Source organism: Alternaria infectoria (genome assembly GCF_024043175.1).
Source record: "Alternaria infectoria strain BMP 0036 chromosome Unknown scaffold_37, whole genome shotgun sequence".
Lineage (NCBI taxonomy): Eukaryota > Fungi > Ascomycota > Dothideomycetes > Pleosporales > Pleosporaceae > Alternaria > Alternaria infectoria.
In genome coordinates, this window is record NW_026250726.1 from 104,155 (window position 1) to 131,089 (window position 26,935).

General features: G+C 53.4%; 9 protein-coding genes across 9 annotated transcripts; 4 read left to right on the forward strand and 5 right to left on the reverse strand.

Annotated features, from left to right (window-relative positions):
* Positions 1-4,221: 4,221 nt before the first annotated feature.
* On the forward strand, positions 4,222-5,604 carry J4E92_010506 (uncharacterized protein; the record flags this gene model as incomplete). The annotated part of the gene is made up of 1 exon (XM_051501843.1): positions 4,222-5,604. One exon carries the CDS (start codon positions 4,222-4,224, stop codon positions 5,602-5,604), a length of 1,383 nt encoding a protein of 460 aa, XP_051347945.1.
* Positions 5,605-5,669: 65 nt separating this feature from the next.
* Positions 5,670-7,880, reverse strand: J4E92_010507 (uncharacterized protein; the record flags this gene model as incomplete). The annotated part of the gene is made up of 1 exon (XM_051501844.1): positions 5,670-7,880. One exon carries the CDS (start codon positions 7,878-7,880, stop codon positions 5,670-5,672), a length of 2,211 nt encoding a protein of 736 aa, XP_051347946.1.
* Positions 7,881-9,220: 1,340 nt separating this feature from the next.
* Positions 9,221-9,912, forward strand: J4E92_010508 (uncharacterized protein; the record flags this gene model as incomplete). Its single annotated transcript, XM_051501845.1, has 2 exons — positions 9,221-9,332; positions 9,629-9,912. The coding sequence occupies 2 exons, from the start codon at positions 9,221-9,223 to the stop codon at positions 9,910-9,912; spliced, it is 396 nt and encodes a 131-aa protein (XP_051347947.1).
* Positions 9,913-10,404: 492 nt separating this feature from the next.
* Positions 10,405-12,367, reverse strand: J4E92_010509 (uncharacterized protein; the record flags this gene model as incomplete). The annotated part of the gene is made up of 2 exons (XM_051501846.1): positions 10,405-12,137; positions 12,184-12,367. 2 exons carry the CDS (start codon positions 12,365-12,367, stop codon positions 10,405-10,407), a joined length of 1,917 nt encoding a protein of 638 aa, XP_051347948.1.
* Positions 12,368-14,270: 1,903 nt separating this feature from the next.
* J4E92_010510 (uncharacterized protein) lies at positions 14,271-17,559 on the forward strand (the record flags this gene model as incomplete). The annotated part of the gene is made up of 6 exons (XM_051501847.1): positions 14,271-14,447; positions 14,497-14,999; positions 15,051-15,426; positions 15,650-16,058; positions 16,112-16,135; positions 16,295-17,559. The coding sequence occupies 6 exons, from the start codon at positions 14,271-14,273 to the stop codon at positions 17,557-17,559; spliced, it is 2,754 nt and encodes a 917-aa protein (XP_051347949.1).
* A 2,569-nt stretch (positions 17,560-20,128) lies between these two features.
* J4E92_010511 (uncharacterized protein) lies at positions 20,129-22,189 on the reverse strand (the record flags this gene model as incomplete). The annotated part of the gene is made up of 1 exon (XM_051501848.1): positions 20,129-22,189. The coding sequence occupies one exon, from the start codon at positions 22,187-22,189 to the stop codon at positions 20,129-20,131; it is 2,061 nt and encodes a 686-aa protein (XP_051347950.1).
* Positions 22,190-22,517: 328 nt separating this feature from the next.
* J4E92_010512 (uncharacterized protein) lies at positions 22,518-23,029 on the reverse strand (the record flags this gene model as incomplete). The annotated part of the gene is made up of 2 exons (XM_051501849.1): positions 22,518-22,850; positions 22,901-23,029. 2 exons carry the CDS (start codon positions 23,027-23,029, stop codon positions 22,518-22,520), a joined length of 462 nt encoding a protein of 153 aa, XP_051347951.1.
* Positions 23,030-23,787: 758 nt separating this feature from the next.
* On the forward strand, positions 23,788-24,291 carry J4E92_010513 (uncharacterized protein; the record flags this gene model as incomplete). Its single annotated transcript, XM_051501850.1, has 3 exons — positions 23,788-23,853; positions 23,902-24,056; positions 24,105-24,291. The coding sequence occupies 3 exons, from the start codon at positions 23,788-23,790 to the stop codon at positions 24,289-24,291; spliced, it is 408 nt and encodes a 135-aa protein (XP_051347952.1).
* An 82-nt stretch (positions 24,292-24,373) lies between these two features.
* J4E92_010514 (uncharacterized protein) lies at positions 24,374-24,683 on the reverse strand (the record flags this gene model as incomplete). Its single annotated transcript, XM_051501851.1, has 3 exons — positions 24,374-24,421; positions 24,467-24,618; positions 24,665-24,683. 3 exons carry the CDS (start codon positions 24,681-24,683, stop codon positions 24,374-24,376), a joined length of 219 nt encoding a protein of 72 aa, XP_051347953.1.
* Positions 24,684-26,935: the final 2,252 nt, after the last annotated feature.

The window sequence follows — 26,935 nt, forward strand, 5'->3', positions numbered from 1 at the left end:
GAACCCCGCAAAACGATACTTCATTTCCTTGATTGGCCCAGAAACTACAATGTTCAGGAGTATGGAAGAACTGTTTGTTCTATGGGAAATTGAAGCCTTGATGGCACTTCGGCAGGCTCTCAAATAGTCCGGACGGCTGGTTTCACATGCACTAGCTGCATGCACTCGGCTAATCCGTGCTACTTTCGCCCAAAACGGCCTCCTAAACGGCCTTCTTGGGCTATCCGCAAGCTCTAGATCATAGGAAGCGGCTCGTGGCTTGTGTATACTGTGCGGAACTAATGCTAGTCTAGGTACAGTGCCTAGGTACACTAAAACCTCGGGAGCTTCTTCGTAGATGGCAGACGTGCACTTGCGTCTTTCGCGTACGACGAGGAGTACCTATGTATCCTGGTCTTTCCACTACGTCGAGATGCCGCTTCAGGGAAGATTCATCTCGAGATGTAGACAGGCGCCCTACGGAGGCGGTCCTTGGCCTTAACGTACAATGGCGCTGCCATATCGATAGAAGACGGAAAGACAAGCCTTACGCGACGCCCATGTTGAGACGATGAAACATCCAGTGCCTGGCACGCACGAAGCTAGTGCATGCAGGCCGCAGGTGTCGTGTACGAACTTTTCCAGTTGACAGGGGCATCGCGTGGTTGCTGTATTAGAGGCCGTGGGTTTTCCCACCCGAATGATATCATGCAGGTGCGCTAGCAGCTAGGGCAGGGCAGTCCGCAGCCCAGGGAACGGATGCTGGCTTCACGGCGCGATGGCGTAAGCGCCCGATGATTTTCAGGCTATGAAGATCTAATTGGTTCGCCATGGTATTCAGGTATGGAGACCTAATTGATTCGCTATGATTTCCAGGTATGGGGATCTAATTGGTTCGCGCCTGCATATCTCTGAGCTGTGGGTCGGTGGCAGGATTGTCGAGATGCCTCCTGGCTAGGCCAAGGGCAACAGAGAGGTTACCCATAACTTCCAGAGCCCTTCAGGCAAGATGATGTTTTATCAAAGACCTTTCTGCTTTCGATGTTCGCGCATAACCGAAGAAACTTGCTTCAGGGATTCACAGAAGGGAAGCCTCATAGTTGGGAAGGTCGAAGTTGACAGCATGCAGACCGCCCGATTATCGCGATGGGATCATATGGCACGGCCCTGATCTGAAGGCGAGCGAATCGGAATCTTCTGTTCGCACAGGACCGTTATGATGTGCGTTATGATGGACGCGTAGGCGTTTGTGATGCAACAGCCGATGCACCCCTGCCACGCTACGCTGGAGTAGCTCGACGGGGCTACGGGAATCACGGACTTCTTGCTGGCCCTCAAATAAACCCACCAGGTGTCTATTCGGGCTGTTCAAGTGGTAATTTAAATCTGTTTCCAATGCTAGCTGTATCACTGCATCTGTGAAAGACAGACGGCGACTCTCCGCTGTCAAGACTTCCAAGGTTGTAAGGTCTGTGCTGGGTCGCATTGTCTGCATCCTCAACAAATTGATGCCTTTTCGCTTATTCGCAACTTCCAGATGTCTGTGCGTGTACGAAAGTTGACAACAGGGAACATGAAGCTTGCTCGGACTGATGCAGCATTATTGCTAGGTAGACGAACCTTTCTGAAAGTCCAAGAAATGCCCGAATTGAGGGTACTTTGGTGACTGTGCTATCCATCAACTTGCGTATCCATCTCCTCAGCTAACCAATCCGACTGCCCGATGACGATACCTAGTGTGCGCATGTGGGGCTCTGGCCTCCAGACATGCATGGCTGGAATCGCGGCTGGGATCGCTGCCAGCAGGTGTCACCGGCTTCTCAAGGAGGTTTAGGACTTTTGGGCACGAAGAAAGAACATTATCGCAGTACGTTGGCGTGCGAAGGAACATTATCGCAGTACGTCGGCGTGCGAAAGAGAAAAGCGGAGCCTTGGCTTAGTACGAAACCCCTGGGGCCGGCTCGCGCTCTCGCTCTACCGAACCTGATCGCGGCCAAATCCACGCGGGATCGGATGCTCCTCCCCGCTGTCCGCACTGATGTGTTCCTGGCCACATTTGCATTTAGGGCAATACAACAACCTCCGGCCACAGGAAGCAATGGCGTAACGATTTTTGGTACTATTCGGCAATGAACCATCGTGGCCAGGTTTTCCTTAGGCAAGGCTTCATCGGTGCCACTCCGTCCACATCGTGTAGGGCAAACGTAAGGTGCGTGAGCGCATGTGCGTAGGCAGGCCCAAGATGGCGCATCTTGAGATTCGAGCGATCGGTCACAACAGCGCGGGAACTGCAGAGTTTCAGAACTTTCAGGAACAGGCACTCACAGGCACCACTATCATCAATCGTGCCTGCCACACTCGTTGACATGACTTCGATATAAGTTACGCTTGAAATCGCCGTCTGAGATTCATTGTCATTGTATTCGAAGTACTAGATCGCTCCCTCTGATATCCATTTACTGGATATACCCGCGTCTTTAACTTTCCTCATGAGCTGCCCTCACGCAACCTCCGATAGCGGCGTCAGTGCGATTACCATCGTTGGCGTCGCTTACGGCGCGGTCTCCATCACCATCGCATCAGCAAATCTTTTCCTCGAATATCGGAAGTTTTGCAAGGCCAACGACCGAGGTATGTCTAATGCCCAGCGAACAAAGGCGATGGCCAGTGCCGCCTTGGACTGACCACTCATGAAGCTTGCGGAGCCAGCGACGTGGAGTTGCAGGGTCAGGCAGTCTCGAATGATCATTGCGGCGTTTGAAGTTCTGCACTGCTCACGCTGTGGCATACGAATTCTTCGACCGGTCTACGAAGCGTGTTGACAGATACTCGGGGCAATTGCAGCCACATCTGCTTGTTGTGTGGCGAAGCCAATGTGGCGGGGTAGATCGAGACGGTGGCGTTGTGATGACCTGGGATGGTTCGCATAGTCGGAACACGTGACTAGTCCGAGCGGAAAAGAGCTTCCCTCGCTTACAAGCTGCCCAGGTGTATTAGACGTCACCAATGTTTTCGTTTCAATGCATTCCTAGAGCCCAAATTCCAGTATTATATGAGCCCCAGAGTGGGAATGACATGTTCCATTGGCTGGTCCCATCAGCCTTCCAAGGTTGTGTAAGCCACCCACTTTATGTCTCAGCGGCAGCCTGAACCCCGCTGCTTGGCAGCCTGATGTATCTGCAGCCTGCCCTCGTCGATAAACTGTAATCTCGGCGTTCGCGCATTCTCTGGTCGCGGACTAGATGACTTTGAAAACCGACCCTCATGGATGCGACCGACGCTCACCTAGAAGAGGGCAAGATCGACTGGACGACTTCTACAGGCAATGTGATGACGCGCCTCCCCTGCAGCGGCTTCGCCGACTTCCTCTACTCGAACCGAACACCCAAAGACCCGACCTCTGCTGGTTTCATTCTGCATACAACTAGTAGCAACGTAGCAAAGGGTGCTGCCGCGGGTTGTAAGGGATGTGCGCTCATACACGATGCTGTCACAACTTTTAGACAGGACCGACTGCCATCGGATGACTGTGATATCAACCTGAGATCCAGAAACGATGTGATAAATTCTTCTTGTCTGAAGATCACGTTCTCCCTTTATCCGGTCCGTAAAAGAACGAAAGAGGAGGGCGCAGATACCACGAAAGAGCCAGTTAAAGCGACCGATGCCGCCGAGAATCATGTACGCGAGTACTTGGAGTATGGGGTTGCAGTGCGGTTGGACTGGTCGAGGGGTAAGTGATCTGCCCACTAGCCACAGTGTTCCATCCACACTGTAGTATAGACTGACGAGTGGATATCAGACGCCCTAAGTCTTAATGAGGGTCTATCTCTCAAACCATTAGCAGCTTCCCGACCACATTCGCATCTTCCTAATTGTACTTCCTCCAGCGAAACATCTCGGAGGTTAAATCAGTGGCTCGTCGCGTGCGCGGAAACACACCCAGCATGCCAAATCTCCTCGGAGACGGCGCTGCCAAAACGAGTGCTCGAAATACATAATGCATACGTATATCTCCGAGAGGATACAGTCGAAAAGGGTAGATATGCGTGTCTGAGTCACTGCTGGGGCGCGCAGGGCCCGTCGTTCAAGCTTGAACAATCTACTTATCAGCAACTTGCTAGCGGAGTTGCCGTGGAGCAATTACCGAAAACGTTCCAGGATGCGGTTTCTATATGTATTGGCATGGAACTTCGATTCCTCTGGATTGATGCTTTGTGTGAGTAATCATTTTCATGACTCATGTACATTGCTAAGCCTCTCGAAGGTATCAAGCAAGACGACGTGGAGGACTGGACGGAGGCGGCTGCGACTATGGGCGATATTTACGAGAATTCTTGGATCACTATCGCAGCTACTGGATCACACAGCAGTCAAAGAGGGATCTACTCGACTGTTTCAGACCGTTACAAAGCCAGAGCGTTGGAAAACCACGAGTTTCAAGTACGAGAAGCCCTACCGGAGTTCAGCGATCCAGATCAGCACTTTTGGAATCACGATAATTGGCCACTCCTGCGCAGGGCTTGGGTATATCAAGAGCGGCAGCTATCGTCCCGCATGGTTCACTTTGGTCAGCAGCAAATCCTCTGGGCATGCAATTCATCGTTCCAATCACAAGACGGATGGTATCCCTCAAAATGGAACCCTAGTATGAAAAAGAGTCTTTCGGACTGGACGTACATTGTGTCAGAGTATTCAGCATTGCAGCTATCCTACGAAAGCGACCGTCTGGCCGCTATCGCTGCCATTGTCCTGCGTGTTATGCAAATTCGACCGGACGATACCTATATTGCAGGCATGTGGAAAGATACTCTCATCCCTGACCTATTCTGGTACAGGTGCGCCCCCCAAGATGGAGCTGGCCGTACGCACCGCATACCGACATGGTCTTGGGCCTCCGCACCTGTTTCAATACGGCATTTCATCACGGAACAACCTTATCAGCAGGTTGTGCAACTACTGGATGTGACCTTTACCTCCATAGGAATACCTCATATAGGGCAAGTCGAAGATGCTAGTATCACGCTACAAGGACCCGCCTGTAGCCTTCCAAGATCAGCGTATGCTATCTTGGAAGAGAGTGATACAGCCGCATACTGGGCATACACAGTAGTCCCCATGACGTCGGATGTCGCATGCGCTATCTTCAAAGACTTCGATTGGCAAACTGTCGAGCCTCCCGTAGGCTCCGACCATGAATTGACCGTCTTGTTCCTATGCGAAGAACTCGGCGACTCTGCGCGTGTGGGACAGCATTTTGGGGGCATGGTTCTGAAAGCAGTCGAAAATGATGCCTTCGAACGGGTTGGGTTTGTCTATATCTACCCGGATCCCAGTAAGTACAAATACCCTTCTTCCAAGGAAAGTCGCGACGAGGAAAGCAGTGAAGAAGGAGGTGCCGAAGCCGCCAAAGACGACGAGGATGGCGAAGATGACGAAAGGATGGATGATAAGAACACAGCTCACAAAGGAGCTGTCTACTTTTCTGCAACTAGACCTCTTCTTGGTGCAGAAAGGGTTGAGATCAATGACATCGAAGATGGAACAAGCGGAAGTGATGGCGATGATCATACAGTATCTTCTTTTGTTCGCGCATTACCGGTGCAAACTTTCAGAATCGTTTGACAACATCGTTCATATTTGAGGGGACTGTTTGTGGGTTCATCAATCTCTGAATTCATGCTAGTTCATTACAACCCAAACTCCAGAATAGCGTGAGCCCCAGTACCTTCTTTACATCGGTGAACCAGTCCCTCTGCTTCACTTCTCAACGTCTGCTCCACTAAGAAGCTCATCTGAACGTCGCTCAACAGTTGGCAGCGCTGCAGTTCAAGCAAATCGCTCAAGTGGCAGTGAAAGCACATGGTCACATCGTCGAGTGGTGTCTGCTGCTTGCCCGGCTCACTCGAACCATAATTACTCTTCGTCGTAGCCCCAGTACCTTTGCGCAGCACTGAAGGAGTGCGCAACTCCGGCAACAGTATGACCGCAAAGCCAGATATCAGCCATCTTCCGCTGGCGTCGAGACTGAGGATGAACGCGTTGTTGACGTCGGTAACACCAGAGAACATGCAGATGCGGTCGCCAGATCCTATCTCATATGACCCTGGGCCTCCTCCGCAAGCAAATCCCGTAATGCCATTGGTGCCTACGAAGGATGTGTATCGCGCATGTCGTTGGTCGGTGTTTCGTCGAGCCAATTTACTTCTAGCAGCGAGGTATAGTGCCGCCGCGTCCTCCGTCATGCTCCGGGAAACGATGTTACGGATGACTTTGCTCCCATTGTCACCAAGCTGTGGACTGGCGCTCGCATCATGCCCTTGCTCGACAAATGCGCGCGATAGGCCATCGATCACCAGATCCGCGGACGCTTCTATCATCGCTTGCCGCACTTTTTCAGTCGGGCCGGGGTTTCCGTATGCTACATGAGGGTCGGCAAAGCTGAGCAGCGTTTGCGTGTCTCCTTTGGTGACGTAGTCACCGAGGTCCTGGATGTCTTGGGTCGAGAAGGATCTTGGATGCATATTTGATCGCGTCCAGGTCGCTCTCCACGTGCCTGGTTGGAAGGCTTCGTCGTGATCTACAAAATTACCAACTTCCGTTATGGTACTAACGAATGAGACCGATGCAGTCATGCAGGGCGTGGCGGCCACGATGTAGAGATGTGGCTGCAGATTCGGGCACAACTTTAGGATATGCTGTGCGAGGGTCTCACGCGAGACACCTAGCGCTTGCATGAGGAACGTCAGGAAACGATAATCGTCCGAGTCTCCTCTCCTAGGATCCTCGTGGCATTGATTGCGAAGCACATCGACGAGTAGCTCCACGGGTGCTTTGTTGTAGTCAGGGACGATCCTCTCTCCACGGCCAGTCGATGCGACTCCCAGGAACCCGTAGACTCTATCGTACACTACAGAGCTTTCCGACAATGCAAAGGCCTGTAAGAGATCGCGCAAGCGAAACGTGGACTTCAGGGTTTTGCTGTTGCGGCGACCGAGCATCTCCCTCCGGTATTGCTTCGTGCGTTTGAAGTCTTTGCGGTACTTGAACAGCAGATAGCCGCGACTTGTATAGATCATGCTTGTTGGTGACGCGACTGGTGCGGACGCAAGGCCGTCGCGCCAGATGCATTCGACTGTCGCAGCAGCCACACTGAGGTCGCCACACCAAATGTCGACCGACTGTGCCAGCACAAACTCCTGAACCACCCACACACGACTCCAATACGGCTTGTTAAGGACATTCGCCAGCGCATTATGAAACTCTTCGACTCTGAGGAGGTCAGGACGCCGTGCAAGCATGAAAGCCAACTCTTCATATCCCTGGGGAAGTCCGAGCCACACTATGACAGATTGCGCTCCAGTGTAAACATCGCGCATGAGCGAGACTTGGTGATTGCGCTCCGGTATGTTGCTCTGATTAATCGCGATAGCGTCAATCCACAAGGGCACAGCCTTGCCAGGATCCTTCTCGCAGCACTGCCGAAGGTACTGCTTCCTCCGGTATTGCTGAATGAAGTTCCATAGGCTCTCTCCAACGGCGAATTTCGATCCTTGGATGTCGATGTACTTCTTCTCGCCAGCCTTGTCCCACATGTAAGATAGTGCGATGAAGGCAGGCTTGTCGTCCAGGTCGCAGACGGATAGTGTCGCCTGTATGGGCTCATGTTCGGGTGCCGGCAGTATTTCCAAAAGCCTAACGCTCTTTTTGTTTGGGTCTAGAGAGCCATACTGCAGTAAGGGTAAGGCTCCCAGTGGGTCATCATCCTGGTCTGGTGTTGCCGGCGGACTGGCGGGCGCGGTAGTTGGCGCAGAGGACTTGCGCCGCAGCTTTTGCAGCCGAAAAGGGTCAACAAAGGTCTTCTTTAGTATGCTCTGAGTCGTCCGCTCCGGTGCGGCCATGATCCTGTATTGTGCACAAATGCGACGATGTAGCAACAGGATCCTTAGTGGGTCTCATCAGTGGTAAGGCTGAGGTGCAAGTGGAGAAAGAACGCGGCGCAAGAGAACCTTCCTTGTCCAGGCCATCGTTAAACGTCGCGTGATCAAGGATACAGCCCGACAATAAGAGCTTTCAACGATGACCAGCGAGTAGGCGTTGATGTGGCTTGCAGCACGGTGCCTAGATGATGGATGTCTGAGGCCAGAAGTTCGTCCGAGAGACCTCGGGATCCTTTAGCGATGCTGACTAAGCATACAGAGATGGGTGGTGTGGGGGCCAAAAGCGTTCCCAGCCCCCAGAATTCCTTCCGTCATCATCATCATCTGCGAGAAGCGTACCCAACCGAGGAAACCAATATTTGGCTCTAAGGCTAGTGCGCAAATCGCTCCAACAGGTGGTTCTCTGATCGCCTCGACGATGGCGTCGCGTCTCTGTACTTCAGGCGCATACGACGCGATTGTAACGGCAGCGACAACCTCTACAGTACGGCGGCATCATCTTGAGCTGCTTTTATCAATCGAAACGACAGCCGCCATCCGCAATTGGTGAGGTCAGATGCGAAGCTGGGGATCAGGAGGACCAGCATGATTGTCTTACCGTGTAGCATTCTCGTAACCACCGATGCGCAACTAAATCACCATGAACTAACTGTACGAAAGAACTCACTATATATGACAGCTTGATAGTCAGTCTTTCAAAGACGCATGAGCCGGAGAAGCCAACGTAATGTGACGACACGACAGCTCCAACACCACAAGAAGACCTCAAGCCGGGTACCTGCTCGATGAGTTGGTGTTCACGGTAGTGTTGTTCTTCGCTGGTTAAGATGCATCTCTACTGGTTTGTTGCATGCCGATACAACAGCCATGTCCAGATCGCTCGGTAATCTCCAAGACCAAGCAAATCGCAGCACACGTATTCGATAGTCAACCGCCTATGTTTGCTGCACTCATCGTCCTCAACATTTTGCATCTGTCTCATCTCGCAGCCTTGGGGATCCGTCAGTTCTCCACCAATCGTTTACCACGTATTACCGAGTATCATCTATTCAGAACCCAGTCGGATGTATCGCAACGAGCTCAGCACCCAGCGGATATGCTTGGAACGCGGGATAGACATTGACTCCATGTGTTTTAGATTCCTGCAAAGCTGCACTATATCCGGAGCGGAGATGAAATCGGTATCTAGAGTATTTGAAGGAGCACTTACAGGGAAAAGGTCGTTAAAGAGATGCGCGAAAGCCTTTGACAGGCACTGATCCTCAGAAACGTACTCTTCTCATACCTTCCTTATCGAGAAGATGAAGTGTTTTAGTCTCGTCCTCGGCGTTCTCGCAACACTTGCGGCTGCACAAACAACATCCCCGTACACCGATACCAAATCAGGCATCACATTCAACACCCTCCAGCACAGTAGCGGCATGTTCTTCGGTCTTGCACTTCCAGCTAACGCCACCGGAAATACTGACTTCATCGCAACGATCGGGGGCAAAGGCACGGGGTGGAGCGGTGTTTCTCTCGGAGGTGGGATGCTCAACAAGCTCTTGATCGTCGCTTGGCCAGACGCTCAAACTGTAGTGGGTAGCTTCAGGAAGACTGCGTACGCTCAAGCTAAACAAACAACCTCAACAGTGAGGTGATGCTAACAGCCAGCAGTCAATACGCCTCTCCAGCCGTCGCAACCGGCACTTTCACACAAATTCCAATAGCAAACGGCACATACGTCAACAGCACGCACTGGACCTACACATTCCTCTGCTCCAAGTGCATTCAAACCGACGGCACGACGTTCAAGCCAACTGATGCAGCACCAAGTCTCGGATTCGCGTTCAATCCGACAGCGCCGGTCCAAAAGACGAATCCCGCTTCTAGTGTATCGAAGCATACGGCGCAGGGGCAAGCGGTATTTGACCTAAGCAGAGCTAAGAGCGCGAACTTCGAGGTCTGGAAGGCCTACGCTGTGCCGAAAGTCGCTACGGGCTTTGCGGGCTAGGTAGTGCGACGGCTAAATGGGGTTGAATGCGAGAGGAAGTTGGGGTTATCAAGTTGGAACTGCGGATGTGGTCTGTGGATTTCGGTACCTTTGAGTGCGTACGCATGATTGTGATTGTTCTCGCAGCTTTTCTTTGTTGGGTTATGCATGTCATTTCACTGTTCCCAAGCATGCGGTTCAAGATCTACCGCTCCGTGCCTGATCACCCTTCCCGTCTTTAGCCTGATTGCAGCGAACGAACTGTGCGGGGGTGACCGTGCACACGAAGCACTAGAGTCTAGATGGAGAATTCCTGGCGCACGCGCTTCTGGAGGGAACTATCAGTTCATAGCTAGTTCGGTTGTGTTGACGATCAGATGCAGGGGACTAGAATAAGGACAAGTGACGTAGACGAGAAAGGCGGTCATGTAACATCACGGGCGCAGTAGTCTCATGGGAAACTTGATGGCGTAAAGGAAAGTGTTTGATTTTATTATGCACTACAGCTTACTTCTACCATCGAAAGAAACTTCTGAAAGTAGGAAGACCAAAAGGATTGAGAATATCGAAAGCGTTACGGGCTTTGATCAAATCAGCTCCCTTCTCTGCGACAGCGTACATGGTCGCTTGTAAGTGTGTCGCGGGGATCAATGGGATGATACTTGCGTCAACGATGCTGAGGCCCTTCACACCATGCACAGTCAGGTCGCTGCCAACGCACCCGCCCAAAGACTCCGGCATCATTGCGCAGCTACCAGACATGTGTGCGAAAGAAGCCTGGAGAGCCTTTTGCTGAACAAGGTCATTGATGATCTCATCGTCCGTCTGCGCCTGGGTGCCGGGCGTGAGCTCGACGGGAGAGAACTTCTTGAGCTCAGGGTTTGCCCAGTGCTTGCGCGTCCATCGGACCATTCCGGCGATGATCTGACGATCGACGGGGTTTTGAAGGGCGTTGAACTGGACAACGGGGTTGCCGTATTTGTTGCTTGGGTTGATGGTGACGGTGCCGCGAGAGAGGGGGCGTTGCAGGGAGCTGATGGCGAGACCGAAGGGTACCATGGGGAACTCGCCAACAGCGGCGTCGGCGCTACTATGGAGACCAGCGATGATGTCGCGTTGCTTGGTGAAGCCGCGTAGCAGAGAGGAGTCGTCATACACTGCAGGAAGGTAGCTACGGACGTTCTGTGACTTGACAGTCTGCACAATCTGGTTCCAGTTGTCGCATACTGTCTGCAGACTGAGGAAGGCTAGGCTGCTGCCATGGGCTTGCGTGAGGGGACCGCTCCTGCTAGTATCGTACTCTGACCATACTGTAGCGTTATAAGTGGGGTCTGCGCCGCTGTAGATGTTGGGGAAAGCCAGGTTCTTGAGGTCGAACACCATGTTCGCATTAGGGTGGTCTTGCATATTGGCGCCAACAGCAGGCATGTTCTTCTTCACATTGATGCCCGCAGCTTTAAGTACGCTGCTTGGTCCAATGCCGCTGAGCTGAAGGATCTGTGGTGTGAAGATTGAGCCAGCAGCCATGATGACCTCGCGCTTCGCATAGACCTGCTTGACCGAGCCATCCGATCGCGATTTAAATTGGACACCATTGGCTGTGTATCCAGTAAGTAACTTCTTGTCGAAGAGGACCTCGTTGACAGTCTTTCCGGTGACGAGTACAAGGTTGCTGCGGGTCTTGACAGGGTCGTAGTACTCGTTCTTCGCATGGGATCGTGTCTGAGTCTTTGGTCGCAGAGCTGTGGGTATCCAGAAAGCACCCACTGCCCGCCCCGCAGCATGCTCTCTGGGCAAAGGCACGCCTGATTGCTTGTATGCTGCCCAGATGGTCTTTGTGTCTTCGTACTCGAAGTTTGGGAACGATGCTTGTATCGGCCCGTTGGTGCCGTAATAGGATGCGTCATACGTAGTGCCAAAGCTCTTCACGTTGGTTGAGGTTGGTGGCGTGAATGTGGTCGACTTCTTGAAGTAGTACAAGAGGCTGTTGAAGTTCCAGCCGGCGTTACCAAGTTGCTCCCACGCATTGTAGTCGGCAGCAGATGCTCGGTCAAAGGCCATACCGTTGACTACAGATCCACCACCAACAACATTACCCACCCAGACAGGATGTGTACCGCCTGTGTTTGTGTCATATGCAGACGTGATGTCGTACATGAGATTTGCGTTGACACTGTTGGCAAAGCTAGGTACTTGAGTGGTCACATCGTCGACGACATATCCATTTTCGATAACGAGAACAGTACCTGAGGATGTTAGGTCCATGTGTCAACGCCCAATGTGGTTACTCACGGCTTGAATCTTCGCTGAGGCGGTTGGCAACTGTCAGGCCTGTCAACCCGCCACCAACGATGATGTAGTCGAAGGATTGCCCTCCAACATCTGGCTCGCCGCTGCTGCTACCCGGAGAGGACGGATCCAACACGCGCGGCACGAAAGACGCAAGGTAAAAAATGCCCCCAAGAAGAAGAGACATATTAGAAATTATGAACAGAAGGAGTGTATGAGCACCAGTCGAATGGCGCAAGGGTGAGTGGTGCGTCCAGAGCTAAGATTACGGATCGTCGAAGGTTTATACCAGGACTGATCCGTTTGTCAGGTAGCTGACGGACGGGCCACCCCTGAGTACGCAAAGCTACTGAAGTGTTTCGCTTGCGAATAAACGAGCTTCGGCATGCCATGGCAGTTCTATATTACCCGCTGGGCGTTGCGTAACGACTTTTTCTCGTGGAGTAACTGGCGCTCAAAGGTACCATACTCTGCAGTGCTCAATGTAGCATGTTGCCCGGGTTCTTGGATCGATTCTGCGCGGGAACAACGTAGAGATCCGCAAACCTTGCTGAAAAGTATAACCGTAGTCGACTAGAAACGGTAAGCCTGATGATCCTGTCAATCTGCCCGGCTATCGACAAGCCTAGAGCTGCAGTCATCGATATCTGGCAAGTACAGCTAACGTGGCGTCGACTATCAGCTCCCGCCGTAACAACCACGTGCATCGTCGTATGACGTGCGCCACGCGAGCTGATGAGGAGGTTTTACCCTGGATGGTGCAGCGCTTTGTCCTGCGAACCACATAGTAGTCGATAGTTCAAAGGGCGAGACCGACGGTGTGGTGATGGCGAAGCGGCGGCCCCTGGTACAACCGCGGGAATGCAGGGGCCACGGCTGTCATGTTGCAAGAGCCGTACTGGTGAAAATCTCCATCGTCCTCATCCTGCTGTCGCGCTGCTGCGGGTCGTCATTAGGTCGATTGTTATGCTTTGGCGTACGAGTGTTTAGGTTTTGCAGTCGTCTAGATTATCGGTGGCGGCCGGAGATGGCTCAATCAGGTATGGCGCGCTCTTATCTGACACTAGCTACACAAAGACAGAAACCTGGCGGCATCACTAACTTCACGGACTCAGCAACCGTCGCTTGTCAATCTTTCCTGCTGCGGGCACCCACGTTGTACTAGAATTATTGCGGTAGCGAAGAGCGAGCAACAAGCCGGTGCTGTCGCACCCGTTCGGCCCGTTCACTGAGTATGACATCGTCACAGAGACTTCGCGTCGGCTGCTCACATTGAAGAATGTAAGGGGCATTTGATGCGCTCGAACTCATGGACACTCGATATCCTCGGTGTCTGTTCACTCCGCTTCCGTGGCTCAGCCAGACTACTTGACAAGGCCGTTTCGAGCCTGATGGCCTGGCATCTGCGCCCGCCTGAGCTAAACCTTCGTGCAACGGCGCGCATCATAACCTCTTAGCCCATGCCACGACGGCTAACCGAGTGACAGATGTCGTGCTTGCTGGCTCCGCTCATAACTCACGATGAACCTAATCTCGGGGCTGTGGGTTAGCAGCATGCAAGAGTTTGGTTGGGTTTGTTTCCAGAAGACAAATTGGGAGTGGCTGTGGAAGGTGTCCCGACCGTGCGCTTCTGGCTCTTTCAGGGCTTGCGCAAGAGGAAGAGGAGATACGTTTGATCTGCAGAGCCTTGCGGCTCGGCTGCCTCCTTCAAGCTGATCAGTGGAGATCTGGACCACGATGTCCGAGCATGAACGCATCCTGACTAACGACCTGCCACGGTGATGTGCGCTAGTCCTCGGCGCACAGTCGTAGGAATAGGGTTTAACCGCCTCCTGCATGCTTCGTTGCGTCTTACGGGATTGGCTGAGTTTGACATCGGTCGGCCACTCCGCCGTTTATGTCTGGCTATCTGCAGAACGTTAACAGAGCAATTATAACAGCACGTCCACCCGGCCCGTTGCTGCATCAGCCTGCATAGCATTTCAGGTGATCAGCAGAAGCTCATTTCGAGGAGAGGTTTCCGGTCAGCCAATTTCATTGGGCATCTTTATCTTTCCGTGTCTCATCCTCTTTACATTCTCCCATTCGCAATGGGTGTACCCACAACACCGGAGGGGCTTCCTCTGGACGACCGCTCCAATGCGCTCAAGATACCCATCATCGCTTTGATCATATTCAGCTCCATATTCGTTCTACTCCGCTTGGGCATAAACTGGAGGAATAGGAATTACTTCCTACTAACCGATCACCTCCTATGGACGGGACATGTAAGTCGCGGTCGAACGAGAGTTTGAAGCGTTTGCTAATCGGCTTCAGGTCATAGCTGTCGCAGGCGCAGCATGTTGCTACAAGATGGCTGAAGTTGGGGCCGGCAGGCACGTCTGGGACCCTATGTTGACACCACAAAACATGGAAACGTACCTCTACTTCCTCTGGGTGGGCCAGCTGCTTAATCTATACGGAATGGCTTTGATCAAGCTGAGCGTGTGCGCCTACATCTTCATGCTGGACTTCTCGCGAACCTTCCGGATCATCATTTGGGCTTCCGTCGTGATCCATCTCGGCGTCAACTTCGTCTTTCCCACAGTCATTCTATTCGGCGAATGCACCCCATACACCAAGCATTGGGACGTCTCTGGAATGAAACCTGGCTCTTGCTGGGATGCGAAGCCGCGTGTCATCTCTGGATACTCCGGCGCTGCCGTCAACATCGCGACCGACCTACTCTACACCATGGCGCCGCTTATCTACATTGCGAGGGTGCAACTTCCGAAGCGGACGATCTGGGGCGTTCGCGCTGTGTTCCTGTGTGGTCTCATGTAAGTTGTCTTGTCACCAAGCATTCTGGTCATATCACTAACACTCGTCAGTACAACCACCATATCCGCACTCAAACTCTACGAGATGAAGTCCTTGAACGAATCGCCAGATCCAACCTATTCCTCCGTCAACCTCAGCATCTTCGCCATCGCCGAAGTCTTCGTTGGCGCCTTTACTGCTTCGCTTCCACCACTCCGCAAAACATTCGAAAATGTCCTCCGCAAAGTGCTCCCCACCAGTTTAACAGGAGGATCAGGCAAGGGATCGCGACAAAGCTATGCGCTCCAAGTATCAGGGCCCCAGGTCAGCGGAAGGTCTTCAAAGCCGAAGCACGAGACGGACGATGACAGTGAGCTCGGCATACTGCCAGACGAGGCGAGCCATGAGAGGAAAGGCTCCGATCACGCGATCATGAAGACTACACATGTCAGTGTGACAGCCGACAGCAAGAGTATAGCGTCGCGCGACCATACTGAGTGGGCTTAAAACGCTTCTCTACACAGAAGCATATAGTAATGATAATGAATTAATGATCTTCAAACCCATCCTGCTACCAAATACCGGGAATGCATTCCCGCACCGTTGCGTACTCACTGACGAATTCCCGCTCCCATGGTCATCATGATCACCGTCAGGGGCTGTCCCGCAGATCCCTGTTTCATACCTAGCCGAGGTAACATCGATCAGCAACCTCATCTGCACCACATCACCTTCCATCAACATGTCGAAGCCGTCGAAACCATATCGTCGCGATCTTCAGTTTCGTGGCTTCGCTGAGGGCCTGACGTACCTCAACAGCGACGGCCAAGCACAGTGTCATTATTTCGGCGGCGTCCCGTACGCCCTCCCACCCGTCGGCCCCTTTCGCTTCCAAAAGCCACGATCCCTACCACCATGCTACCGCTACGGCACAAAACCGAACCCAGGACGATATACAGGCGGCTGTGGAATATGCCCTCAGCCAGGCTCCAACACTGCAACCCTTGACGAGCCCGCCTGGGACGAAGATTGTCTGCAAACCAACATCTGGATCCCAGCCGGGCCATCGCCAGCAGAAGGTAATGTCCCTGACTCTTCCGCATCTCAACCAATTGAAAGCTGACTCGGGGAGGTTGGCCGGTACTATTCTGGATCCGTAAGTAATCATTTTCCTTCCTCGCACTCGTAACCTCTTAGTGCTTGGCATCGCCGTTTCACGGCAGACAGCATTCCAGGCAGATCTTCGCCTGGCGCACATTGGCACGGGAAAATAAACTCTGGCACCACGTGGTAGATCCGCACTAACGCGCCCTAGACGGCGGGTTCCTGCAATGGGGTAGCCCGAACGGACTCGACCTCCGTGCGCTACTCAGCGAGTCCCCCATCCAATGCGTCGTCGTCGCTCCCGCGTACCGCCTAAACGTATTCGGGTTTCTCGCATCCAACGAGCTGATCGACTCGTGTCCTGCTACTGATGGTTTTGGCGTTAATCTTGGCTTCTGGGATCAGCGCATGGCTTTGCAGTGGACGTATGAGAATGTTAGCTATTTTGGTGGGGACGCCGCGAATATTACTGTCGGGGGTTACTCGGCGGGTTCGCACTCGGTGTTCCATCAGCTGTCGTACGATCTCGGTTGCGCGGATGGGAAGGCGGTTGTTAAGAGGGCGTTGATGCTGTCGAATGGGCCGGGCATGCAACCGAAGAGTTTGGAGGAGGCGCAGGACCAGTTTGATGAGCTATTGGGGGCGTTGGGTATTGATTTGGCGAAGTCGCCGGCTGAGAAGTTGGCACGGCTTCGTGAGTTGAGTCCGAGGGCGATTGTGGAAGCGAGTAACGGGATCAAGCTGCATCAGTTCCGCGCTGTTACTGAGGGGGAGTTTGTAAGGCATGGGCTTCTCGAAGAGCTGTCGAATGGTGTTTATGCGGAGCGCATGAAACGCCGCAACGTCAAGCTCATTAATGGCGAATGCAGCGACGAGCACCATGTCTACGGTCTTTGGCGACCGCCTAGACCGGGCTTCGATAACATGCTGTACCGCCTTGAAGCTGACTATCCTCGCGAGGCATGCAAGGTGTTGATGTCGCACTACTTTCCCAATCGCAAACTACCGTCAAAATACTCGAGCTGGCAGGCGGCTTTCGGTCATATCTACGCTGATGTTCAGATTCACGCACTACGTCGCGGGATGGTCAACGCGCTGGTGAAGCATGGTGCGGGAGATCTCATTCATCGATACCGCATCGAATGGCGTGCGCAGTGTGTTGATAAAGAGTTACCCAAGCACTTCGGTGCTAGTCACGGTTCCGACATGGCGATATGGTTCTGGGGCAATGGAAGCGATCTGACTGAGGAGGAAAAGAAGATTGCATTAAAGACATTTCACGAACCGTTGAGCAGGTTCTTGAAGGGCGAAGAGGTGGATTGGGGCACAAAGCATGGAATGCAATTGAGAACGCTGAAGAAAGATGGAAATGTCGCTGTCGAAGAAGACAGTCGACTGGAAGAAGGCTTGAGACTGTGGAATGCGCTGAAGACGGCTGGCGCTACTGGTGACCCGAAGGACACTGCGAAGTTGTAATGGCAGAATGTTATTATGTTGTGAACAGAATTGAAACCTCTACAATCTTCAAAAAGCGCGGCAAACCTACATATTACCCTATTACCCGATTAGGAAGGTTTAGTACAAGTGTAGATTACAGCGAGGTGTCTCCAGGCTCCTACACGTCGTAGAAGGCCTACTCGACCTTGCTGTCGCTGTCATGAGGTTTCCCATGTCCGCCCTGGCAGTTGCTACGCTTATGCTCCTCGCCCGCGGAAATCATTCCGAAGACATGGCTTCGGCTCGGCAACCGCGTCCACATTTCAGATACTCAACTTTCCGTTTTCTCATCAACAAGTGACAATTCACTATACTAGCCGTATGGTCTAACATCACTAAATCACGCTTGTTGACTTCTTCTTCATGGGTGGGTAAAGGAGGCGGAGAGGAGCAGGAGAGAAGAAGAAGAAGAGGTGGTGGTGGATATTTTGCATCGGTCTGACATGATAGATAGACATCTCGTCTCGAACAACACACATCCCTCGTCCAGCGATCCTAAGAACCTAAAGTTTAGACTCACCCCCCTCTCCATCCCCCTCCAACCTAAACACCTTATCCGGATTCAAAATCCCCCTCGGATCCAAAGCTCTCTTAACGCCCCTCATCACCTCCACACCCTCGCTCCCCACTTCCTCCTCCAACGCATCCCTCAACTTCATCCCCACACCATGCTCACCCGTCACCGTGCCCTCCAAGCTAAGCGCTAACCTCGCGATATCCATAATTACACTCATCGCAGCATCGTAATGCTCCTGTGGGCACACGATGCTGGAGTGCACGTTGCCATCTCCGATATGCCCGACATTCGCACAGAACCAATCCGCTTGATTCGCGACTGAAGCTTTAGTGATGAGCTCTTGAGTTCCAGCGACGAGGCGGGAGAGATGTGAAATAGGAACCGCGCAATCGCTGTGTAAGAAAAGATCCGTATCCTTCTTCTTCATGGCGAGCAGGGCTGTGCCCATACATTTCCTCGCTCCCCAGATCACACCCACCGCGCCCTCCTCACTCGTGATCTCAACATGCGATGCACCATGGTTTTTACACAGCTCTTGCATGACATCGATCTGGTCTTGCACACTATACACCGACGGCCCCGCAATCTTAAAAAACAGCGTCGGCACTTCCTCAAACCTGCGCGCAGGCGCAAGACCAGACACATTAACACACCGCATCTGTGGCCCATCCGCCAACTCCAACGCCTCAAGCCGATGACCCAGTTTCTGCAGGCTCACAACCACATCGACACCTTCTTGGAACGTCTTGAAAGTAGCAAGCCCAACATGCAAATTCCGCGGTATCGGCGCAAGACGCAACACAGCTTCCGTGACGAGCGCAAGTGTACCTTCAGATCCGATAACGAGATGCGTGAGGTCGTAGCCCGCAGATGTTTTCCGGGGTCTGTGGTGTGTTTTAACGATGGCGCCGGAGGCGAGGACGCAGGTTAGTGAGATGACGTTTTCGGCCATGGTGCCGTAGTGGTAGGCGTTTGTTCCTGAGCAGGACATTGCTATCTTGCTTGGTGTTAGCAACACACCCATCGGACTGGCTTCATTGGCATGAATTGATACATACCATGCCACCTATCTTCGCCCCCGGCGCGGGATCAACAGGAAAAAACAACCCTTTCTCTTGCAATGCCTACAGAGGTAGACATACTCGTCAGTATATATCTCACACACCCTTCATCCAGCCAGAACCTACCTCATTCAACTCCACCCACCCCACCCCCGGCTGCACAACAACATCCATATCATCCTCATTCACCTCCACAATCCCCCTCATCTTCTCAAAACTCACACAAACCCCTCCCCTCACATTCCCCAGCGCCTGCCCGAAGCTCGTGCCACCGGAAAACGGCGTTACAGCTATACGACGTTCGTTGCATGCTTTTAGCACAAGGGATGTTTCTTCGGTGGTTTGGGGGAAGGCGACTATGAGGGGTGTGTGGGTTGGCGGTGCGGGGGACCAGGGCGTGTTTGATTTGCCGGAGCGGGTGGAGAGGTCGAGGGTGTGGGGGATGTTGTGGGGGATGAGTGAGGAGAGGAGGGAGTGGATGTTTGGGGCGGAGTGGTTGTAGGTGGGTGGTGGCATGATGACAAGAACGGTGAGGCAGGGGTCGAGCTAGTCACAGATGTCATCAATCAAGGATTGGGAGCAAGAACGTTGGAGCATGTTAGGGTGTGAACGAAGTTGCCGAGGCGAAGTTATGTCATCGGATTCCGTTCCGCGGGTAAAGGCTCGGCATGGCACGCTTTGCTCCTACGCATGTTATGCACGATAACTATACTATTCCTGCTTTCAATTCAGATTGTGATTCAATAACACTATCGCCATCGACAGCGTATGCATCTCACACGGCATGTCGTAATCCTCCCTCATCTCCATCACACCCTCCAAACCCCTTATTCATCCCATCTCCGCCCCTCCTAGCACATCAAGTCCACCTCTCCCCATTCCACCCATTGCTTCTCGCCCAAACCCACCATCCCTCCCTCTCCTCCTCACTAACATCAAATACCGGTCCAAGTGCATGTAGAAAGTCTTCCTAATCCTTCCTCTGACTCCTCAGCGCCTCCTTCCTCAACCACTCAGCCCAAACGCCAAGATCATCCGCTGCATCCAGCACCCTAGCCAGCATCTTCATTTTCTTATCGAAGAGCTCTGCTTGGGCTTGTTCTTGTTCCGGACTGTCATGGTGTGCGTGGATATTTTGCTCGACGACGACGAGCTCGCCGTTGGGGTGGATGTCGATTGTTACGCCGAGGGGTGCGTTGTATGTTATTGGTGTGGATACGGGGGTGGAGGTAGAGGACAGGAGATTGGAGATGAGGTCTGCTACGTCGGGGGAAGATGTTACGGCTTCGGGGTGGGGGACGTGCAGGGTGAAGCGTGGTGTGGGCGGGTTGTAGCTTAGGGTGACGTCGAGTTGAAGGCGAGGTAGGTCTCCTTGTGCGGACGTCTGCGGTGCAGCTGTTGGTGTAGACTGCTGGCCAAGTTTGTGGGTTGGAACGGGCTTTTCGGGTGCGAGGTAGAAGCAGTCTCGTATGAGTGATGTGACATGCGCGTACTGTCTTAGTACGGGTAGCATCTCAACCAGTTGCTTTGGATGGCTGAAGGGCAGACTTTCTAGCGTGCGGCTGTACTCTAGCTTGGGTATGTAGAGACTCATGTCGTGTCGTCTGTCCAAGTCGTTTCCCGATGCGTCTTGCTCCAGCACCAGCACCTTCCGCGAACTGCGTATCTCGTGGGTACGGTCGCCTGTTGTATTGGACATGCCTGGATCTACCTCGCCTGGTCTCAGAGCCAGGCCTGCGAATGTGGTAGGACGGAAGTCGTCGGTGCGAGGCTCAATGCCAACGATCTGGTATAGCTGCATGTGCACAGCAAGTGGTACGACGAGAGGGGGGTTGAACTTGGCGATGAAGCGTACGTTGGGGAGGCGTCCAGCTGCGGAGTCGAGGTTCATGGCATCGTCGGTCTGCTCGGGGGGTTCAAGGTAGGTCGGCTTTGGGTCGAGCCAGTCTATCGAAGATGCGTTCATCAGCATATTGTCTAGGGAGACATTTGCGTCTGCGTCGGCTGACTTTTCAACAGCGTCGCTGATCCAGTCGTCGGAGATGCGGATGGGCGTGTAGAGGGTGGAGGGCGAAGATTCGCATTCGATGGTCAGGGAATACATTTTGTTGCGACTCCAGCGATCGTCTTCCGGGTACGAGGCAGACTCGGTCGACCCATCTATCTGCGCGCGTCCATCCATCCAGTATTCCAGACTCAGACCGAGACAAGATCCGCCGTTGAGCCTGGGTCGTCCGCTCTTCTTGCACAGCACTTCGCGCTCGGCCCTGTATGTCCTGAACCGCTCGTCCGGCTTCCTGTTTGCAAGCTCCGTCTTCTTTTCATGCTCAAACAATTTCCGAAGGCTCGTGTAGACTCCCGCAATCGCATTGTAGCAGCTGACCCCGCCGTTCTGCGGTGAGCCCAGCTTGTCGAGCGTCAGCAGCTTCTCCAAGCTCTCCGAGAAGCGCTCGAGCGTGACGTTCAGCTTGCTCTGGCCGGGCAGCGGCTTCAAGCTGCGCACGAGAATCTCCGAGCCCGTCGTGCCGAAGTTGAGGTCGGCTCTCGATTCGTCCAGGCCGGTCTGGAGATTGACGCTGACAATCTCGTCGTTCTTGAAGGTGACGTCGCACAGGGCCTCGTCTCCGATCAAGAGACTCCACGTGCCTGCCTCGTCCATGTGCTTCTCGCACGGTATGTCCATCTTCTTGCAAAGGGCCAGCAGCCCCTGCTCGCTGACGCGTCCGGGCTTCTTGCCGATGATGTCTATGATCTCGCGCAGTCTGCGGCTTCGCTCTGCTTCGTCGGCGCGTCCCATGGCACTTGCGCTCATGCCCAAGCTGGACATGCCCAGCCCGCTCATGGTGATGCCCATGCCCACACCTCCCATGCCCGAGCTCGCGACGTCGTTGAGCATGTTAAGCACCGCGGGCGAGTCGTACGACATCATGTTGATATTGCCGGAGGGAGGGACGCTGCGTGGGGCGGGCGAGGAGAAGGCATTGAGGTGTCGCGAGGGCGTTTCTTTGTCTTTGGGCGTTGGCGTGGCCATGATGGCGTTGGTGAGTGCGCAGGGCACTGCGTGGATTAATTATGCAGTTGAGCGAGGGGTGGGTGTTACGATATCATGTTGCGTGCATATTCATGAAGCGAGGAGGAAAGGTGTTGCGCCCAAGGTACGCTCACGGTTGGTTGGCCTTGGCGTCCCAAGCAGGGCAGGGCGACCACCTCCAACTCAAGAAATGCATGCTGCCAAAGTATTGAATATGTTTCCATGTGAAAGCACGAATATATGCGCGGGGTATCATAACGCGACGCCTGGCCTAAGCCCAAAACCTGAACGCGAGCTCCATCTCCAGCTCCATATCCATTGTCCCAACTCAGTCCAACTCGACCACATCGTCCTCGAGAATCTCACTAATCTTTCCCTTCGCTCTAGTCCCCGCAGCCCTCCCCGTCTTCTTCCTAGGTGCAGCCTTCTTGGTCCTAGCTTCTTGCAGCAAGAGCTCGTTGAAGATGTCCTCGACCCCTTCCTCATTGTTGTACTCAATCGCCCTAACCCGTTTCTTGGGCCGCGGCTGCTGCGCTTCTTGTTCGTTTCGCTCCTTCGCCTCGACCTCCCAGCGCTTCCTTATCTCGTCTTCGGTTTTGTTCTCCATGGTGTGGAAGGAGGCGTGGTGGCCGCAGCCGTCGCATTCGTATGAGGATGACGACTGGACTCGATTAGCTGGGTAGATTGGAGGTGTATGACAGTTATGCCTACCTTCAGCGGATGCAACATGAAGCGCAAACACGGGCATTTCGCAGCGAGCAGAGACGGCTTGTGGTTGCATTGGCCGCGGGGAGGGACATAGTTCATCTGCGTCCAGACATTGGGTGCGTTGCCGGCCATGTCGATGAGGCAGTTGTAGATGAAGTAGAGGCGGTCAACGACCCGAGTTGATCAAAGCGCGAGGTCGTCCATGGCATAGTGTTCACTGAGTGTACAGGTAGAGGTCGGGCTGCGCGCAAACGCCAAATTGACTCGAATTCACGTGCCTCGACTAGCCGTAACCGCATTGGGAAAACCCCGCTCCGCAAATCGTTTGGCAACGTCATAGCTGTTCAACTGTGGCTTACACACATGCGCAGTGTATCATTCTCGAATAAATAGTAAAGCAAGGTTCATTGTTCTCAGTAAGCACTGGTCTCACGCCACAGCCGTGCGGCATAGTCGGCATCGTCGGCTCAAGCAAACATATTCTAGTTGTCAATCGGTCCGCATGGGTGTGAGAGTGTTTGATTTGGAATTGCCCCTCGTCCAAGCAAAGTATCATAACCCGACCAGAACTATGGCCAGACCCAGAACTGCCAATGACAGCAAACATGCCCCTCAACCGTAAGCAGCATAAGCGGACGGCTTCCCTCTACCCGTCATGCGTCGGCGGCAGACCCTCGCAAAGTGAACCGAATCAGGCCTCGGCGCTAGGCCAGTGGTGGGGAACTTGAATGCGTAGGGCGCTTCTTGTCCAAGTTGACGATCGATACAGCGGGGTAGGAACTCGAGTATAAAGCCCGAGGTGAAGGCAGTCCAACACGACACTTGCTCTTTCAACCTTCACAGCCTCAACAATTCCACCAACCAACTTTCCACCCCACCAACTTATCAAGATGCCTGCCGGAGGATGCTTTTGCGGTAACGTCCGTTACGAGGTGCAGGGCGAGAGCGGAGGCAACGTGCGTGGTGTCCAAACAATTCTCCTGCTGTTGCTAATAAGATACCAGATCCTCTGCCACTGCCTTGACTGCCGCAAGATCACCGGATCCGCCTACTCAACCAACGCCGTCTACTCGGACGAGGGCTTCAAGGTCACCAAGGGTACGCCCAAGGCACACACAGTCAAAGGCGACAGCGGAAACGACGTGACTTCCATGTTCTGGTATGTATTCGCTACGGTATAGCGATGTCCTGTTCTGACCTCGTGCAGCGGCGACTGTGGTTCGACCATGTGGCGCCAAGGTGACACCTTTGCCGGCAAGCGCATCATCAAGGTCGGAACTCTTGACGACACCAAGATCCTCGACAACATGTCGATGAACGCCGAGTTGTACGTCGACCACAGGCCGAAGTGGGTGGGCTCGCAGGAGAGCGCGGCGCAGAAGGCGGCCATGTAAGGATCGAGCGGTCGACGGTGGAGCGGGCAGGATAGGCGGGAATAGGGTTTATAGTGCTACGACTGAGCCATAAGCCAGAAGTCTATTCAGAGTCCGAACTCTCCGGTTCCTTCAAGCGTTCTCTCATCATCTGTGACTGTCAGTAGTGACCACAACATATGAACACGCCACCTACCTGATTCAAACGGGCCTTGAGCTCATTGATCCTCGTTTCCTTGACAAGAATGTGCTCCTCGTCGAGCTCCTCGATGATGTACTCGTTGTTGTTCTTGCTGTCAATGTCCACCAGCATGGCTTTGATGGAAGCGTCGCACTTGACGAGCGTGCCTGAGAGATCAGTATCGCGAGAATTGGTAGGGGAGGCGTGACATACCTCTGATAGCTTTGACCATGTTGGAGAGTGGAAGGGACGTTGCGGGGTGCGGGTGGGTTAAGTGGAAGACTGGACAACAGGGTGCGAGCGCGCAACTGACGCGATTGCTTGGCGCCATCATTTGCAAGCGCCAGCACGCCATTCCGGTGTCTCCGCTGCATCACTTCGACACTCCCATCTTACAATGATAAAGCCGAACACCCTGGTGCCTACAATGACGCTGGGTAGTCAACTTGACATGTCTTTATCATGATGAAGGCTGCAGACCTGTCCAATCTCTTCCTTGCAGGAGATGCCACACAAAGATGGCTCCTCCGCGCCTCCTTCACCATCTACTTGAAGAAGTAGCGAACGCTGTGAGCGATGCAGGCGATACAACCGCGAACAGCCCATGCTTCACTATCACCTCGCCCATGCCCTAATCACTACCTTCGCCCCGTGTACGAGTCTTTCACTGGGGCAATCTTACGAATGCTTCGCTATCTCCGCTCGATACCCACACTCCACTCACTGTAGTTCAACCAACGGCAATGGTTTACCTCAGTCTGCTCGCGGAAACGCCCTCAGCGGCTGAACCGAGCATCTTCCGCCGCGACGACGACAAGGACGACGCCGAACTCTACCCCGAAGAACGCCACCACTTCAATTACAAATATCACTACCTCTTTTTCGGCATCCTCGTGGGACTCATCACTGTCGTAGCATGGCTCGACCACCGCTGCAAAGTCCGACGTCGGGCGCTCAGGCCTCAGAACGGGCAACAAGCAACCGCGAGAGGTGTGGAAGCCTGGCCTGGCACACGGAGCCTGTTACACGGACGATACAGGGCCACCAACTCTGTTCTCCTCTGCCCAACTGAGGGACTGGACGAGCGTGGAGAAGCGCCGCCACCGTATCAGCCCAAGTCGGATGCAAGTTCTACGACTATCGCTATACCACTTCGAGTCCTATCAACGAACGAGAGCGAGAGGTCACTGCCGCCGCAGTATAAAGCGCTGCCATGAAGGTCGCCGAGATGTTTTTCGTTTGACGGGTCGAGATGACGACCGGCATTGTGTGCTCCGGGCTCAAGTCTCGTATCCAACGGGTCGCAGACATGCGTCGTCGTACTCGGCAACCGAAGCCTTCATCCGCCTGACAAGAAACTGGGTAATCCTCTCAAGACCCCGCAGCGAAGATACAAGGACAGCATTTACCTCCAACATCGCTGGATAGCGAAGTAAATACTTCAACAAGAGATCAGAGACAACACTACCATCCATCACATCCCCCATAGCCTTAATCAGTAATTACAAACCACCGCAATCAATACAACAATCAATATCACACTCCCATTCCTTTTTCTCCCCTCCCCATGCTCTCCTCATATTTGTCACTGCGAAGTCATCAACTCTAACACCACAAATACCACAAATTCGCCATATGCATGCGTGAAATAGCGGCGGAGATCCTGGAGATCAGCTGCATGCTGCAAGCCACAGCCACGCAACAGTGGGGCTACGCATCGTTGGCGGACCGGACCCTTGCTGCTTGCCTTGCATTCCCCTGCTAATGCCCCTAGCTCGTCTCTGGATGTCATGAACGCGAATATCGTTGTTCTTGGTCAACGTGCTGAAGATGGGGATATTATGGCCGTGCCGATGTAAGGGGGTTCGTTGCCGCTGCATCTATCTGAACGCGAATTCCCTCGCCTGTCTATACCTAGGTGACAAACCACTGCTGCACCACTTCCTCCAAACCGCATACTCAAATCATCCAAACCCTCCCATTCCAACCTCTACACTGCATCAATTTCCCTCGTCCGAGCCACCTCCCCCTGCCCCGAACACAATCGTCACAGCATCACCGTGTTATTCATCAACCCGTCAGCTTACCCCACTATCCCGTTTCCGTGCCTTGCATGCATCGTGCCTTTCCTCTTTGGGGAAAGCGTCATCATGCGCAGAGGGGTGGTATGACGCCATGCAGCATGGAAGGTTGGAGTGGAAGCTTGGATGGGTTGGTAATGCGATAGAGGTGATGATGCGATTTTACACAAATACACCTGTGCCTGACTAGTCGCAAAGGGTAAATGTGGGTTGGTGGCTTCATGCAGGTTGATCTATGAGTGTACGGGTGCATTTTGCGATGCGATATCCGAGTTCGGGGCCGAGAGGACTTGGGATGGAGATTGGGGATGGTGGATGTGTGAAGGGAAAGGTGGCATGGCGTTACTGGGTGAGTATTTGAGTTGTTTGCTAAACAAAGCGCAGAGTTATGGCGTTGATACAT